Source organism: Macaca thibetana, chromosome 5 (assembly GCF_024542745.1).
Source record: "Macaca thibetana thibetana isolate TM-01 chromosome 5, ASM2454274v1, whole genome shotgun sequence".
NCBI lineage: Eukaryota > Metazoa > Chordata > Mammalia > Primates > Cercopithecidae > Macaca > Macaca thibetana.
The window spans coordinates 101,837,428-101,854,213 of NC_065582.1; the positions used below are offsets into that span (position 1 = coordinate 101,837,428).

The 16,786-nt window shown below is 39.4% G+C and overlaps 2 protein-coding genes across 7 annotated transcripts in view; both read right to left on the reverse strand.

Annotated features, from left to right (window-relative positions):
- SPP1 (secreted phosphoprotein 1) overlaps window positions 1–16,786 on the reverse strand; it is an 899,378-nt gene that overhangs the window by 874,770 nt on the left and 7,822 nt on the right. The gene's annotated exons all lie outside the window — the stretch shown is intronic.
- AFF1 (ALF transcription elongation factor 1) overlaps window positions 1–16,786 on the reverse strand; it is a 207,353-nt gene that overhangs the window by 49,410 nt on the left and 141,157 nt on the right. For 4 of the 6 annotated variants that reach the window (XM_050790409.1, XM_050790413.1, XM_050790411.1 and 1 more), the window contains 3 exons: window positions 8,636–8,680; window positions 2,712–2,798; window positions 969–1,005 (listed from right to left, as the gene is read on the reverse strand). In XM_050790409.1, the coding sequence (XP_050646366.1) occupies window positions 969–1,005; window positions 2,712–2,798; window positions 8,636–8,680 (169 nt within the window). Of the gene's footprint in view, window positions 1–968; window positions 1,006–2,711; window positions 2,799–7,523; window positions 7,553–8,635; window positions 8,681–16,786 lie in introns of those variants that run through there. The other 2 variants (XM_050790415.1, XM_050790410.1) reach the window with 2 other exon arrangements.

Consider the following 16,786-nt stretch of genomic DNA (forward strand, 5'->3'; position numbering starts at 1 on the left):
TGCCCAAGGTGGTCTCAAACCCCTGAGTTCAAGCGATCCTCCTGCCTCAGCCTCCCGAGCAGCTGGGACTACAGGTGCACACCACCACACCCAGCTTATCCTAGTCATTTTTGTAAAGCTTGACCTGCCTTACAAATAGCACATAAAGAATTTATTGATTTGAGGGATTACTACTGAAGAGAAAGGCTGGATCCAGTTAGTGTTCTTCTATTTCCCTCTGAGTTCTCTAGTATTTACAATCCATGAAAAAGAGACTGAAAAAGAATTACATGACAAACAAATATAGTGGGGCTAGACAAACTGTATGTCATATTCCTTATAAAAATTTCTTAGTTTTGCTTTTTAAAATACAAGAATCACATGCTCCAATCTATTGTTGTATACAATTCCTAGCTCTGAGAGTCACATTTGGTACAGCTACTATGTGTCAGTAATAACACATTATATTTGTTTAGTATTTCACTAAAACATCTTTATTAACTCTTTGCAACAATCTTATTTTTGTTTTTGTTTGTTTGAAACAGGGTCTGCTCTGTCTCCCAGGCTGGAGCGCAGTGGCGCAATCTTGGCTCACTGCAACCTCTACCATCTAGGCTCAAGTGATCCTCCCACCTCAGCCTCGCAAGTAGCTGGGACCACAGGCACATGACACCAAGCCCAGCTAATTTTTGTATTTTTGTAGAGACAGGGTTTCACCATGTTGCCCAGGCTGGTCTTGAACTCCTGGGCTCAAGCGATCCACCTGCCTTGGCCTCGCAAAGTGCTAGGATTACAGGCATGAGCCACCGCGCCTGGCCAACAATTTTAAATTTCACATAAAGAACAGTTTTATATTTGTTCTCCTTTCCTATTCTTTCAACATAAGAAGGCCTCATCTCTGTTGGGGCATTTTTTACTAATGTTTTTATGTTAAACAGTAAAAGCTATGCTTTGTTCTCCAATCCAATAAGCATTTCAAATTTACTTACTTTGGTTTTGGGTTACAGAACTGATGTGCTGAGAGTCCTAGAAGGAAAAATAAAAATATCTAATTATTAAAAGATTAAGGTTTATAAAGTTAAAGGGAAAACTGAAGAGCTTTTAGTATTAAAAGGATAGTCTTACGAAACTTTCAACTATCTAGAACAATGGAAACAGTGTAGAGAACACCCATACCACCCATCACAGATTCTGTAATTATTTCATTATATAACTTGCAGCTATCCATGTATGCAAACTTGTTCCATGCATAAGCTGAAAACATTGATTAACCTAATTTTAGCTTTCATTGCTTCTCTTCTTTCCTAGAGTTTCGTTTTCCTTTGTTGTTGCACAAAGATATTTTTACAGAGCTTACTGCTTTAATTTAAAACAAGCAATAATTAGTCACTTTTTTAAAAATTATTATTTGAGACAGAGTCTCTCTTTGTCACCCAGGCTGGAGTTCAGTGGTACAATCTCGGCTCACTGCAACCTCTGCCTCCCTGGTTCAAGCGATTCTCCTTCCTCAGCCCCCCCAACAGTAGCTGGGACTACAGCGCCTGCCACCATGCCCGGCTAATTTTTGTGTTTTTAGTACAGACGGGGTTTTACCATGTTGGCCAGGATAGTCTTGATCTCCTGACCACGTGATCCACCCGCCTCGGCCTACCAAAGTGCTGGGATTACAGGCCTGAGCCATCGCGCCCAGCCCATGAGTCACCTTTTAAAAATTATTAGAAGATAAATAAATATATAAAGTGGCAAATTTGAGTTTTTGTACATAGAACCTTTTTTTTTTTGGTGGTAGAGACAGGGTCTTACTCTGTCGTCCAGACTGGAGTACAGCGGCTTAATTACAGCTCACTGCAGCCTCAACCTCCCAGGCTCAAGTGATTCTTCCACCTCAGCCTCCCAAGTAGCTGGAACTACAGGTGCATGCCACCACGCCTGGCTAGTTTTTGTATTTTTTGGAGAGACAAAGTTTTGTCACATTGCCCAGGCTGGTCTTGAACTCCTGGACAAGTGATTCACCCACCTCAGCCTGCCAGAGTGCTGGGAATACAGGCATAAGCCACCACGCCCGGCCTAGAACTTCTTTTCACAACAGTATCATGGAAAGGAATAGCTCTCCTACTCTCTCCATTTTTGTATTATATATATAAAACAATGCACATGCATATCAGATTGAAGAAAACACAGATCTGAAGGTGCTATTTCTACATTTTGAAGGTTATCCAAAAGTATGAGCCAAAAAAAGGAAAATGGCAGTGTTTTAACGCACTGTTCATAAATACTGTAACAGAAACACAAGTCAGCAGTTTATTTGCTTGTTATTAAACCAGCACTAGTGTAACTGATCACATTAAACTCAAGAAAATGTAGGGTGTGTGAGACACCTAAGATGTATGTGCATATGTGTATATCTAATTCTGAACGAGAAATCGCACACTCAATTTCCCTGCCCCTCTGTTTTCCCATTTCTAAAGTAAGGATCCTCAAATGAGAGAATGTATTGGAAAGTCCTGAATGCTTTTTATAAATTATAAAGCTTTATGAAAATCCAAGATGTTCTTAGTAAGTTGGAGAATATTTGAAAGCATTCTGAAGCACTGTAGAAGCTAAATTAATCACAATTTTAACCTCATTTCCAAAGATTTGAACAAGTAATACTTCATCAATATGCCTCACAGCAATGCCTTATGCTTTTCACTAAGGTGGGTGCAGTGCCTGCCATACTTTTAAGGAATTACCTTTGTGGGGAAAGGAAACTTGGATGGCTCAGCTGTACTAGGCGTATGTATTGCTGTCAAAGGAGGAGGCCATGAGTGGGTCATTTCCTGGAAAGATATTTGGAAAGGGAAGAAAAAGTAAATTAAAAATAGAACATTCATTGCTACTTAACATTTTCAACTTAATGTAGAATGGATTGATCGTAAATGGAAAGTACAATCTTAAAAGTTATTTCATGTACTTAAAAAAAAAAAAACAAAAACCATTTCAGTGGGCTATGTTGAAAAGTTGAAGCTCTCCAACATACAAAACTAAAAAACGTCAGTTTGTGTAGAAGACAATCAAGGTATGGAACGTGAACGAATTTAACACCCTGAATATTTATCAAGCACATAAACTGTATGTAACAGGTACTGCCAGAGCCTGTGGAGCTGCGAAGACTATAGGTGACAGGTTGGGCTGGAAAAGCACTCTCTCCTCAATGCATTCTTTCTCCCTCAGCTTCTTTATTGCATTTCCTGGTATTATTTCAGTTCAAAGGAAGAAGAACTTTCCTGTTTGACTTAAGCAAACAAGTAATTCAGGTCACTTGTTCCACTTCGGAGAGTTTTAATGGATTTGACCCTTCCCTGATACACACTATTAGCAAGTAAGAACTTTTTTGAAGGAGAGGAGCTTAAAATTACCTTTATTTTCCATTGAGAAGCTAAATTTTTACTATTTTCTGGTTGAAGGGAAGATTTCTTAAACTTACAATTGAGATATGTATCTTGACACAAATTCTTTTCTTCTAAACACATCCACAAATTTTACTTCGCTAAAAATACTTGTGGAAAACAAGTATGTCAGAAAAAAGATGTGTCAAATTGCAAACGTGCACACACATACACACACACACACACTTTTCTAAAAGGCCAAAATGGCACTGGAGATCATTAACTACAACCCTGACATCTTACAGATTGAAAAAAAACTGAGGTCCAAAATGACTGAGTCAAGGTACCCCAGGAAGTCGAAGGCGGTTCCCACATGTGTCAGACCTGCCCAGCAAACTGGCTTAATACTCGACATGCGGCTGGGCGCAGTGGCTCACACCTGTAACCCCAGCTTTGGGAGGCCAAGGCAGGTGGATCACCTGAGGTCAGTAGTTCAAGACCAGCCTGACCAACATGGAAAAACCCCATGTCTACTAAAAATACAAAATTAGCTGGGCTTAGTGGCGCATGCCTGTAATCCTAGCTACTGGGGAGGCTGAGGTTGCGGTGAGCCGAGATTGTGCCACTGCACTCCAGTCTGGGCAACAAGAGTGAAACTCCATCTCAAAATACATACATACATACATACATACATACATACATACATACATACAAAAATGATAGTGGTGCATGCCTATAATCCCAGCTACTTGGGAGGCTGAGGCAGGAGAATGGCTTGAAACTGGCAGGTTGAGGTTGCAGTGAGCTGGGATTGCACCATTGCACTCCAGCCTGGGTGACAGGGTGAGACTCCATCTCAACAACAACAAAAAATCGACATGCAACTCTACCAGCAATCTGCGACCCCACAGCATGCTATATTACCCCGCCTGTATAACACATGATGTATTCTAACACCTCATTCTAAGTCCTGGCTAACCTATCTCCACAAAAATGCCATTTGATCCTTGCAACAGCTGGAGATGGCACTCTAGCAAGTACTTCCACTTCTAACCTATGTGCAGGTCTCCCCTTGCCCTTCCCCACTGCAGCTCTGTGGGTTACCACAGCCTCAGGAGAGACAGCAGTGACTTCGCACAGTGACAGGTAACACAAGTGACGTTGGCTTACTTAATTTTTGTTAAAAGTGACATCATGCCCTTATTTACTGACTGGTCATGTGCTTTGTTCAGGACACAACAGGAGATCTTTCCTAAAATACACTGGAAAGAATAATGGCTACAGCCAAAGACCCAGATTGCAATCCTAACTCCAATCCTTACCAGTCACGTCAGCCATGTAAGTCATCTGAACCTTAAGCCTCAATGTTCACTAAGAGGTAAACTAGAATCACTTATTTTCAAAGTATTGTAAGAGTACTATGTATGGTACTCGAATGAATAGTGCACAGAAGGCACTTAATAAATTAAAAGCATTACAACTTTTAATTAAAAGTCCAGTTTTAAAAGAATTTCAATACTACACCAAAGAGAGCTTCCTGCTGTTTTATTTACTTGATACTTTAAGGCACAGTACCATTATAATGTTACAATACAAAAATATGTAATAATTGAGAAGGTGTCTGAAAACATCACCCTTATTATGTTTTTCAATAATTTATTTGGAATCTCAATGGTATCTATGACTTTTAGTCACCAATTATTCCTAAACATCCATTGTACTATCAATGCTTAAGGCTGTCCCAGCTATTAAATTAGGCAGTTGGAAAGTACATAAATTCTTTCAAACCCTAAGTGGTTCCCTGGTAGTCCGAAAGCATTTATATACTTCCCTACATACCTAGCTTACTAGAGGGACTTAAGAGAATTGAGGCCATTATTAAGGAGAAGAGGCTGCCCAGAAAGACTCACAACGCCTTGATTTCACTTCCTACGTTAACAATGACTTGTCACACAAACAGACACAAATCACTGGGACCTACATCAGCCTTAGCGCTCCAGGCCCCACAGCTACTGTCTTCTCCTTGCTCATTCTGCTCCGGAGACACTGTCTAGTTCTAATTGCTCCTCTAATACACCAACTTGATACTATCTCGAGGCTTCTTTTCCACCAATTCTTACCTCTGCCTAGCCCTCTGTTTACTGGCCTGTTGCATTATTCATAGCACCATCAACACCCGACACTATATATTTCTCTTCCCTACTCTGACCTCTATGAGAGCAAGCACTCTGTCTTATTCACTACAACATCCTAGTGCTGTGGAGGCTTAACAAGTATTTGTTGAACAAATGAATGAACATACAAACAGTGCTACCACTCATTGTACTGGCCTCATGGAAATGCTGCAATGAGGTAATGCCTACTAGTACCACATTAATCCCCCCAAGATGCTGTGGAGGCCAGGCTTGCCTGTAAGTAGAAAATCTGAGGTGTCTCCATGCACACACCAAGGACATGTTGCCCTTTCTGGACCCTAGTGCATGACCATTCCCTGAAAACTAACAGTGTCTATCTGCTATCTTCTTACTCCATTAGCCTGCTGGAGTTACAGGCCACCGCTTCCCTTCATTACAACACTTCCCCCTGAAATATTGACCCCAGAGAACCAAACATTATTTTCTATGATTGATTTTCTCTGTTAGGAAACTATTTACTGTCTCTATCACCCATCAGAAAGATTTGTGTGTGCATTCCTGGCAATCTTAATAAATTGCTGGTACAAGATAAGAACGGGAACTGGGACACAAAGGAAAGTAGTATCTGGATCAGCGTCAAAAGTGAGAGCTGGAATGGACCCTGGAGATCATCTACTAGCCCAGGACCTTCATTTTACCAATGAGGAAACCAAAGCCCAGCAGGGACACAGAACTTAACTGAGGTCACAGAAGAGAAGGGGCAGCCTCCAATATGAAAAGGTCTATGACCTGTTCAGTCCTGGACATCCTTCTGTTTGCTTTCCCAAGTTATGATTTCCAAAACATAAATGGGCATGATTTATGCATTAACCACTCACTCTCAAGCATTTCTAGGTAAGGAAGAATTCACTAATATGATGTTGGGTGAGAAGGGAAGGAGGATGGATGGATTCATTACATTAAAAATGCTTGTCTGATGCTGTAATATCACCATTCCTAAATAAAGGATGTGATATGTCTTATATTAACACACACCAAAACCTAAGAGAAGCATCTGACATATGCAGAAGACAACAAACCGGCACTGCTGCACATACTTCTGAAATAACGATAGAACAAATAACGCACAATTTCAGAGGAAATGCCAAGGCCATAGTTTATAATTAAGTCCCTTAGTATGTTTATGACTTACCATACCAACAAATTTCAGAAATAGAAAAGGAAAAGGATGACACAAAAATGTAATCAAGGTAACTTATTTAATCTTACATGTTGGTTGACAAAAATCCCTCACTCTTAGCAGTTCAAAGTATGTTTCTCAGCCAGGCACGGTGGCTCACACCCGCAATCCCAACACTTTCGGGGGCTGAGGCAAGTGGATCACTCAAGGTCAGGCATTAAGACCAGCCTGGCCAACATGGTGAAACACCGTCTCTACTAAAAATACAAAAATTAGCAGGGCGTGGTGGCGCACACCTGTAATCCCAGCTACTTGGGTGGCTGAGGCAGAAGAATCGCTTGAACCCAGGAGGCGGAGGTTGCAGTGGCTGAGATCACGCCCAGCCTGGGTGATAGAGAGAGACTCTGTCTCAAAAAAAAAAAAAAAAAGCATGTTTCTCTAGAGGTTGTTTCTCAGAAAACCCTAACTAAAAATAGGACAAAAGACTGTAAAACAAAAACAAGCTGTTTTCCAAACAACTGGTTAGATACTACTAGTGTCAAACATTTCACAAGTGAGGAAATAATCAATAAACTTAATTACTGGTTTTAGCACCACCATCACTTAATACTTTAAAATGAAAAGTTAAAAAACTAAAATTGGGCAAACATGTATTTTGAGAAAAAACGAGCAGTAGCAATTCAAATTAAAAGTCACATTTGTTATATACATCTCTCCTACTAATTAAAAAAAGAAGAAAAAAAGTCAGAAACCCTACAGTAAAAGACAAGAATATAATTAAAATTGAACTAGAAGCAAATTAAAAGCCACAGAAGAGGGATAAAAAATACACAAAACCCTCAGTTTTTATAATTACCGTACCTCAGCATTAAAATTAAGCTCTAGGTTTCCTGGAAATTAAAGGCAAAATGGGAAACATTATATACAATTCTTCTCTGATAAAAAGAAAGAACACCAGTTCATGAGTAAAATTAACATTTTTCCCCTGAAATTAAATTCTAGAAGGAATTTGTCATCCTTGTACAAGAAAAACTGAACAAGTGGGTAATGTATTCAATGACGTATTTGTGGAAGCACAAATGTTCGTGGCATAGTTTCAATAAACAAGAGCAAAAAGTAACCCTTCAAGATAAGTCTAAAGATGACCATTTACTTCCCACTATTTTTCTTTTTATTCCTTTAAAATTTCATGGTCTCACTGAAGAACAGGCCGTACGTATGAGGCCATAGGTATTAGGTATCACATACAGAATGCCAAGAGGTATAAATCAAGCACTGTTTAACCACTGGTGCCTCCCACACCACATCAATACAGGAAGTTTCCTCTCTGGGAAGTGAGCAACTCTCCTGGGCCTTTATGGACAACCAGAAAAACTTATGAGAGATGCCATAAAAATCTGGTCCAAATGCCTTGTAGTTTGTAGACTTCAATTTAATTAATAAAATCTGGTAGAGAATTCAATTACATTCCAAGACTACTTCTGTCACTATTCTGGTTTATTTTTGCCTTTGGAGATGTGAGTGGGGAAGAAATGGTTAAAAGGGGTTTGGGAACAGCAACTGTTATTTATTTATTTGTTTGTTTGTTTATTTATTTATTTTGGAGACATAGTCTCACTCTGTTGCCCAGGCTGGAGTGCAGTGGCACAATCTCAGTTCACTGCAAGCTCCACCTCTCAGGTTCAACTGATTCTCCTGAATCAGCCTCCTGAGTAGCTGGGACTACAGGCATGTGCCACCAATCCCGGCTAATTTTTTTTTAGTAGATATGGGGTTTTGCCATGTTGTCCAGGCTGGTCGCAAACTCCTGAGCTCAAGCAATCTGCCTGCCTTGGCCTCCCAAAGTGCTAGGATTACAGGCATGAGTCACCACACCCAGCCAATGGTAACTGTCCTTTAAAGTGAATGTAAATGTTTGTACATCTACCTACTTAAATATTTCTTTCAATGAGAAAGAGTAACAGTGAACTCACCTTCAGAATCTCTTCAACACAATGGACTTCATTGGAGTAGGTCTGCTGAAAGTGAAAAGCAAAGAATAAAAGGTTAGCAAATAAGAGTCAAGAGTGATGGTACTGGTGGACGATCTTATTAACGCAGCAATACTCATCTCAAGGCTTACCTTCTACTAGCTAAGTATTAAGAACTTTACATTTGAAGCCTGGGCAACATGGTGAAACCCCATTTTTACCAAAAGCAATATAAAAATTAGCCATGCATGGTGGTGCACACCTGTGGTCCCAGCTACTCAGGAGGTTGAGGTAGGAGGATCACTTGAGCCAGGGAGGTGGAGACTGCAGTGAGCCAAGATCATGCCACTGTACTCTGGCTGCATATATATATATAAAACAACAACAACTTTACATGTGGGTGAAATAAGACCAGAGAGATTAATCTAACTTAATCTTGTGCGGAAACACAGTAATGATGGAGACAAAGGCAGACTAACTATTGACCCTCAGGTCAAAAGTTTCTAAAATTTCTTTATTAAAGAAAACTAGTATATTAGTAAACTAGGGAATAAGAGATGTACAAAATCAGATTAGAATAGGTGCCGCGGTCAGCTACCTCATAGCAACAGCTAACCAATAAGCCACACTAAATGAAGACAAAGATGATGATCATCTGAACATGTTAGTGGGTCCAAAGTAAGCAGGCCTAAGTCCAATGAAGGATAGCTCTTCATTATTTTTATATTCTAGCCTGCCAAAATTCATTTCAAAGTTAAAAATATCTCTACTTAAAGTCAGCATTTCACCTTATACATACATGCATACATACATACACACATGCACACAAATTTTCTTTCAGAGAAAGACTGGAAGGGTAGAGGAGATTAATTATTGTCTTAGAGGAAAGATCTATTTCTACCTTTTCCTTATACGTGGCTAAACAAATAATGATTACTCACCACCAGACAGTGCCTAGGGAGTGACATTTTACAGTCTACATATTTTTAAGAGCAAAGAAAGTGGGCAAGGTTAAATTAAAGTCAATACTTTTTCTGAACTAGAGACATGGAACATGGTTTTCAATAGAATAGCAACTTGCTCTGTGTCAATTCATGAGCCAGGCATCGTGGGCACAGTACGGCATGTACTATACAACATACAACTTTCCCATTACTGCCACTGCTATGCATAAAGCTCTGCTCTTTTTGGCCCATTTAATACAATACCTACCATGCAGCTAGAGAACAGATGGCAAGGGATTCTTTCCTGTTCCTGGTTCTAATTTAAGTGTACTTTAATATAGTACTGATTGCTAATTTGCAATCTAGGGTTTATTAATCTACCATTTCCCTCATTCCAATTCGCTCCATGGATGAAGAAAAAGGAAAGAATAGTGCCTACAAACATTCACACCGTCCTGTAATGGAATCTAATGGACATGTCAAAATTCAGATTTAGGCCGGGCACGGTGGCTCACACCTGTAATCCCAGCACTTTGGGAGGCCGAGGCGGGCAGACTACCTGAGCCCTGGCATCTGAGAGCAGCCTGGGCATCATGGCGAAACCCCATCTCCACCAAAAATACAAAAATTAGCCAGTCTCATATAACCCAATTTCAAAATAGATAAAAATTAAAAAATAAAATTTAAAAGTAAAAAAAAAAATTCAGATGCAGTCTGTTTTTAAAACACGTAAATTTCCTGGAAAGAGTCTTAATAAAATGTTGGCAGCTTGTTATTACCAAGGTAGGGCCAAGAAGTCAGGTACAACCAAAGAGAATCAAGGGTGTCCCTTACATCTGGCAGGATCCACTGGACTCATCTCCAGCATTACGCATGCCAACAACCAGGCCTTTTTGTTTTCAAAACCATTAAGAAACACCTACAAACTGGACTAAACATTTGTGCTCTATTTTAGCACAAATGTAAGATACAGAAATGCTGTTTTTACATGAGGGTAAAATGTAATTGTATTCTATTTCAATTTTTTACAAGGATCACTAGAAAAAATAACAATTAAAAGTTGAAGGTGAATCAATAGAACAAGCACAAGACTATGCTGAGTCTGGAAAAAATATTCCCCTCATCCTACATGTTGCTGGAATGAGACTAAGAATCCAATCAAAATACTTGGCAACCAATAAAAAATAGTGAAGCACATTTTAAAAGAAGGCAAAAAAGATTTGTCCGTTGTTTCCAACACAATGAGTTCAAAAAGCCGCACCCTTCAAGAGACTGAAAGACTTCTTTCTGATCTTCGTAATTACTCAAGCAGTCAACACTTTGCCAAGATGTTTCATGTCACCGAAATATTCATTTTTTTCCCAAGAGTTTTGTTATGTGGGATGAACCAGGACTGAAGAAATTTTGAGAGCTTACTTTAGATTAGCAACATTTACCTTATCCAGATACTAATAGTCACCATTTAACCCATTTAAAATTCTAAATAAGGTCTTAGATTCAAGCATTAGTTGGTTAATTTACTGTTAATCTTCCTGTCAAGTCAATTATGAGAGTGAAGGTGTTTCAAAGGGGGAGAGGGATTTCACTCCAAATATATGAGGGCATATCATATTTAGGGATATCCACAAAGCACTGTTTCCAATGGCAAGTAATTGGAAATTAGCAAATTCCAAACAACAGGAGTCTAGCTAACTGCCTTTACAGTGAGTGCATCCACACAATGGCATGGTATGAAGATTTAATAACATAAACATAGGTGTTTTCATGGAAAGATGTTCAAGATACATACTTTTAACGTTTTCTTTAAAAATCATTTCATATGGACAGGCGCAGTGGCTCACGCCTGTAACCCCAGCACTGTGGGAGGCCGAGGTGAGCAGATCACGAGGTCAGGAGATCGAGACCACCCTGGCTAACACGGTGAAACCCCATCTCTACTAAAACTACAAAAAATTAGCTGGGCGTGGTGGCAGACGCCTGTAGTCCCAGCTACTTGGGAGGCTGAGGCAGGAGAATGACGTGAACCTGGGAGGAGGAGCTTGCAGTGAGCCGAGATTGCGCCACTGCACTCCAGCCTGGGCGACAGAGCAAGACTCTGTCTCAAAAAAAATAAAAATAAATAAATTAATAATAATAATAATAATCTCATACTTACAGAAAAACTACAAAAACCAGTAGGAGGATCTCCCACATAGCTTTTACCCAGATTTCCCAAATGTTAGCATTTTTCATTTGCTTTATATTTTTCTCTTCTACCCACCTATATTTTGAACTGTTTAAGTTAGAGAGTTAATATCCCTTTATCCCTACTTTTATGTATACCAAAACACAATATAAACCTGTATTTAAAAGAGAGGCTACTGAAAAGTTGGCATAGTATGAGCTCATTTTATGTTCCATCTAGCTGAGATTCACATCTTCACTCTTCTCTCCAACCAAATTAGAGACATTTAAACTAGAGGACAGATCTTTTGGATTTGTTTACAGGGAAAGAGCTACAAGGACAGGCTGCCTTGTCTCATAGTGCAACTTGGCACCTCCAAGCATGCCACTGGAAGGAAGTTTTCCAAAAGGGGAGGAGTAGTTAAACAAACCATTACATCCTAATCCCCTAATCCCTTTTTTTTTTTTTTTAAGAGATGGGGTCTTGCTATGGTGCCCAGGCTGGCCTGGGCTCAAGTTATCCTCCTACCTCAGCCTTCAGAGTGTAGCTGGAACTATAGGTGTGTGACACTGCACCTGGCTTTTTATTTTTATTTTTTTTATTTTTATTTTTATTATTTTTTTGAGACGGAGTCTGGCTCTGTCGCCCGGGCTGGAGTGCAGCGGCCGGATCTCAGCTCACTGCAAGCTCCGCCTCCCGGGTTCACGCCATTCTCCTGCCTCAGCCTCCCGAGTAGCTGGGACTACAGGCGCCTGCCACCTCGCCCGGCTAGTTTTTTGTATTTTTTAATAGAGATGGGGTTTCACCATATTAGCCAGGATGGTCTCAATCTCCTGACCTCGTGATCCGCCCGTCTCGGCCTCCCAAAGTGCTGGGATTACAGGCTTGAGCCACCGCGCCCGGCCTGCACCTGGCTTTTAACCCCTTTCCTAAAATTCACTCTCACAACAGGGTCTCCAGTCACTACTGTGAGCTACTCCTACTAAAAGGAGCCAGACTCTCCCTTTAACACCATAGTCAAAGAATAAACAATTGGTCCTGGCCAGCTCTCTCTAAACCGCAACTGAGATAAGGCTGAAAACATTCAATGTAAGACTTCCTTAAAGAACACAAAACGATAAAAAGCAACAATAAGCATTTCCATGATAGTTGCATGAATCAAGAAAATCTAGTTTGTAAGTCCTTCTCTGGCTAGCTCTTTCCTCAATGGTATAGACACTGACTTTAACATGACCACAAAACTCACTGCCTTTTCCCATCCTCAATATCATAGGTTCCTAGAGGACATGAGCTCTCCTCTTCTGCCTATCTGCAGCCACCTCACACATCTGGCTTCCTGTATGTAGACCAACCTCCCAGGAGAGACCACACTTTCCTCCTGGGATGTGGTCTTAACACAGGAGCCTTATTTAATTTTTTAAAAAATGATAGCAGCTACTTATTGAATGCATATTGTACTTCATATTGCATTAAAATATGTTATTATCACCTCAATTTGATACCATCGATTGTAAGATGCACCATTATTAGCTTGGGAGGTAGGGGGACTACACTAAATGTACCTATCAACAGTAAGATACATCCCTATTCCAGAAACTTAAAAATGCCTGAGGGAATTCTGCATAAAGTTCTATTTAATTCTCACACCAACCTTTGTGGTAGGTATTATACCAGTTTTTAAAATGAGGAGACTGAATCCTAGAGAAATTAAGTTGCCTATCCAAGGACACACAAAAGCTCTGAAGCCGCTGAGCTGGCTCAGAATACTGTTATACCGGTTTTCCAAAAACCTCAACACTGCTGCAAGAAACAAATATATTAGTATTTTAGAAGGGTGCGTCCTACGCATAACCTAAAACATTTTTTAAAGAGCTACATTTTTCCTTTGTTTCTACAAAGAGGCATTTTGGTATTCACATTTAACTGACTCTTCCTACTACCAGTGCTTCGGACCAGAAAAGGCAGCAGTGCTGGCCGTGGCCTGATTTCTCACTCCTCCTGGAATGACATTGTGTAATTGTAAGGAAATGCACTGATACCAAAATAAAATATGTGAGTGAATGTCTTCTAAGCATGACACAGTTTGTTTTAATAAGCTAAAAAGAGCTGGCTGAAGAAACATGCCACTGAGACTGAGAGGCTCTTGCAATATTGTGTTTTAAGTCTCTCAAGTTTCAACAGAGCAGCATTTTTATAACAATGCTATTCTCAAAAAGGCTTAGTTATCACTAACCAGGAAACACAGAGCACAAAGGCAACGTGCTGACGAGGGAAGCCAAAAGATCTTGGATTCTAGATCTGGTTCTGCTGAAGACTGGTGCTGAATCTTGGATAAGATTCATCCTCTTTGAGACTATTTCCTTATTGTGATAAGGTATAGTATTATAAAAATACTATAGTAGTATAAAAATAGTCCAAACTATTTTTCTTCAAATGGGTCACCACCTTTTGGATTACTGTTCAGTCTTTACTATCTATTTGCTGCTCATCTACCCCCAACTTGCTAGTTAGGTAACTCACACTTTTCTTGCCCTGACCTGGAGCCCTCTTCTCTCTTCCATCTGTGTCAGTGATAATTCCTCCTGAGGCTTCAGGTTGCAGATGAAAGACATCTTTTGGAAAACATCCCTGATGCTCCCTTACTCCCAAAACTGTCCAGGTTCTCTTGCAGATGCTCCCATAACTATCCGTACTTTCTCTGTTATTGCATCCTCTCTACTCCCTCTAGATTACATGTTCCATGGAAGTTAGGGCCAGAACTCTCACTGAATCACAGGGTGCCAGCCACACAGAGGCAACCCCATAAACATTGGCTGGTATATTTTTAGACCCAGAACTCAGAATTTGAAACTAAGTTTCTCTTACAGCTTTAGACACTGAAGAAGATGTAGGCTGCCTGAATTATAAAGCAACACCTTAATTAACAAACTAAACTACATGGAACTAAACATACAAGAGACAAAAAGATAATTGTTTTGCATTGTTTTCTCCCTGGAAACATTAAAACTACTGAGAAACTACTTTTCACACACAGATTGGCAAACAGCCACAAGATTAACAATACTCCATCTATGAGACAGACGTGGGGAAACAGGCACTCAAATCCTGTGGTTGGTAGGAAGGTTAAGTGCTACAACCTTTAAAGACATTAATTTGGCAATAGCCAGCAAATTCTAATTACATAGACATTTATCTAACTTCTAGCACTGCCTCCTACATGTACAAAAAAAATTTGCAAAGTTATTTGCTTCAGCCTAGTTTGCAAATAGCAAGATACTGGAAACAATCTAAATGTCTATCTACAGGTAACTGACTGGCTATGAAAACTATGGTACATGCCACCTACAAAGAAATAAATGCTATGCAACTATGACAAAGAATGAGGATGCTCTTTGTGCACTGATTTGGGGTAATCTCCAAGATATATTGTTAAGAAGAATAAATTTTTTAAAAAAGATGTATTATATGCCACCATTTCTATAAATGGAAAAGGTATCAATGAGAAGAAAACATGGATATGGAGCTGCTTATTATGCATAAAATACCACTGGGAATAATACACAAGAAAGTCCTTACACCAATTACTTCTAGAAAGAAAGGTTGGGGAATGGAGGCTGGGAGAAGGAGTAGCGGGAATATTTTCAATGTATATCCTTTTTTTAACCTTTTAAATTCTGACCTATTACCTATTCATTAATGAAAACACAAATATTAGACTGAAATAAATAGGGATCAAAAGCTTCTTCTCAAAGTACAGCTAAATTTTCTATTAGCCTTCCTCTATGTAACTTACCTTACTCCAAACATACAGCTAGGTTAAACTGTCCCCAGTTTACACCTTGATGCTCTGGGCACACCCCATATAATACAGGCCACATTGAATTTTTGTAAAAAACAAAACAAAACAGATTTCCAGTCAGCCTTCCCTAGTGGACCTCGAGTTGCCACAGGACTTGCTCTGAAGGCCTGGCCCAGTGTTCGCTTGATAAACTTACACATTTCCCAAACTAGACTAGAAAGTTATTGAAAGAGAAGCATTTTTTTATTCTCGCTCTCCTTTTTGTTAATCAGTCATACTTAAATAGTGAGAAGACACATTTGAAATGAACAAAATCTTATAGGGTTGTTTTGAGGAAGAAATAAGATCATGCATGTTAAAACTAGTTCCATACAAATAAATGCATGCATTTCTATGAAGACACCATAATCATCATTTCTAAGAGATAAATTAGAGGAGGAGACCAAAAGGCCGGGCTGAACAAGGTTTGACATAAAATTGTGTTTTACAGATACATAATAAATTACATAAATAGCTAAGCCTGTTCCAAGAACATGCTCATACTGCCCTGGGTGTGTTACTTCAGCTGGAAAACGTATAAAGGAACCAGCAGTGATTCTACTTTCAGAAGCATCATGCCCTATGGGCAACTACCCATCTATCTGTACACCCAGAATTTTAGGATAAACATTTTTTAAATCCCTGGACAGATATATCTATCTGTACACCCAGAATTTTAGGATAAACATTTTTTAAATCCCTGGACAGATATATGAGCAAAGTTACAGTCCGAATTAAAACAAGGAAAACAACAACAAAAAACAGCCACGCAAAAGATTAGTATGGAAGGAGGGGTGATAGATTACAAAACAAGGAATAAGGTGCTCTGAAAAGCTTTCCTAAAAATAAAGTGATATTACATTAAGTTGCAAAACCAACTTTAACTGTTAAATCCTCCCTTAAGAATTATTAGTTACCCTTCATCTCATCCCAGATATCTTTAAATAATGGAAAGGGTTTGGATAGTTCCTTAAAAGTGATAAGTTCTATTATGTAGCAAAAAATTACTCTCATGTTCCCTGAATGACTCTTTTTAATGTCAAATTGCCTGCCACATGTGAAGGCTAACACAAATTAGGCTAACTGCAGAATCTCCCTAACTGCAGAATCTCTATAGTTCTCTAAACAGATTTTTCAGGGAGAGGAGAAATGAGGTGGATAAAAAAGATTATCTAAAAATAATGAGGAATCTCTAGGTCACCTACAGT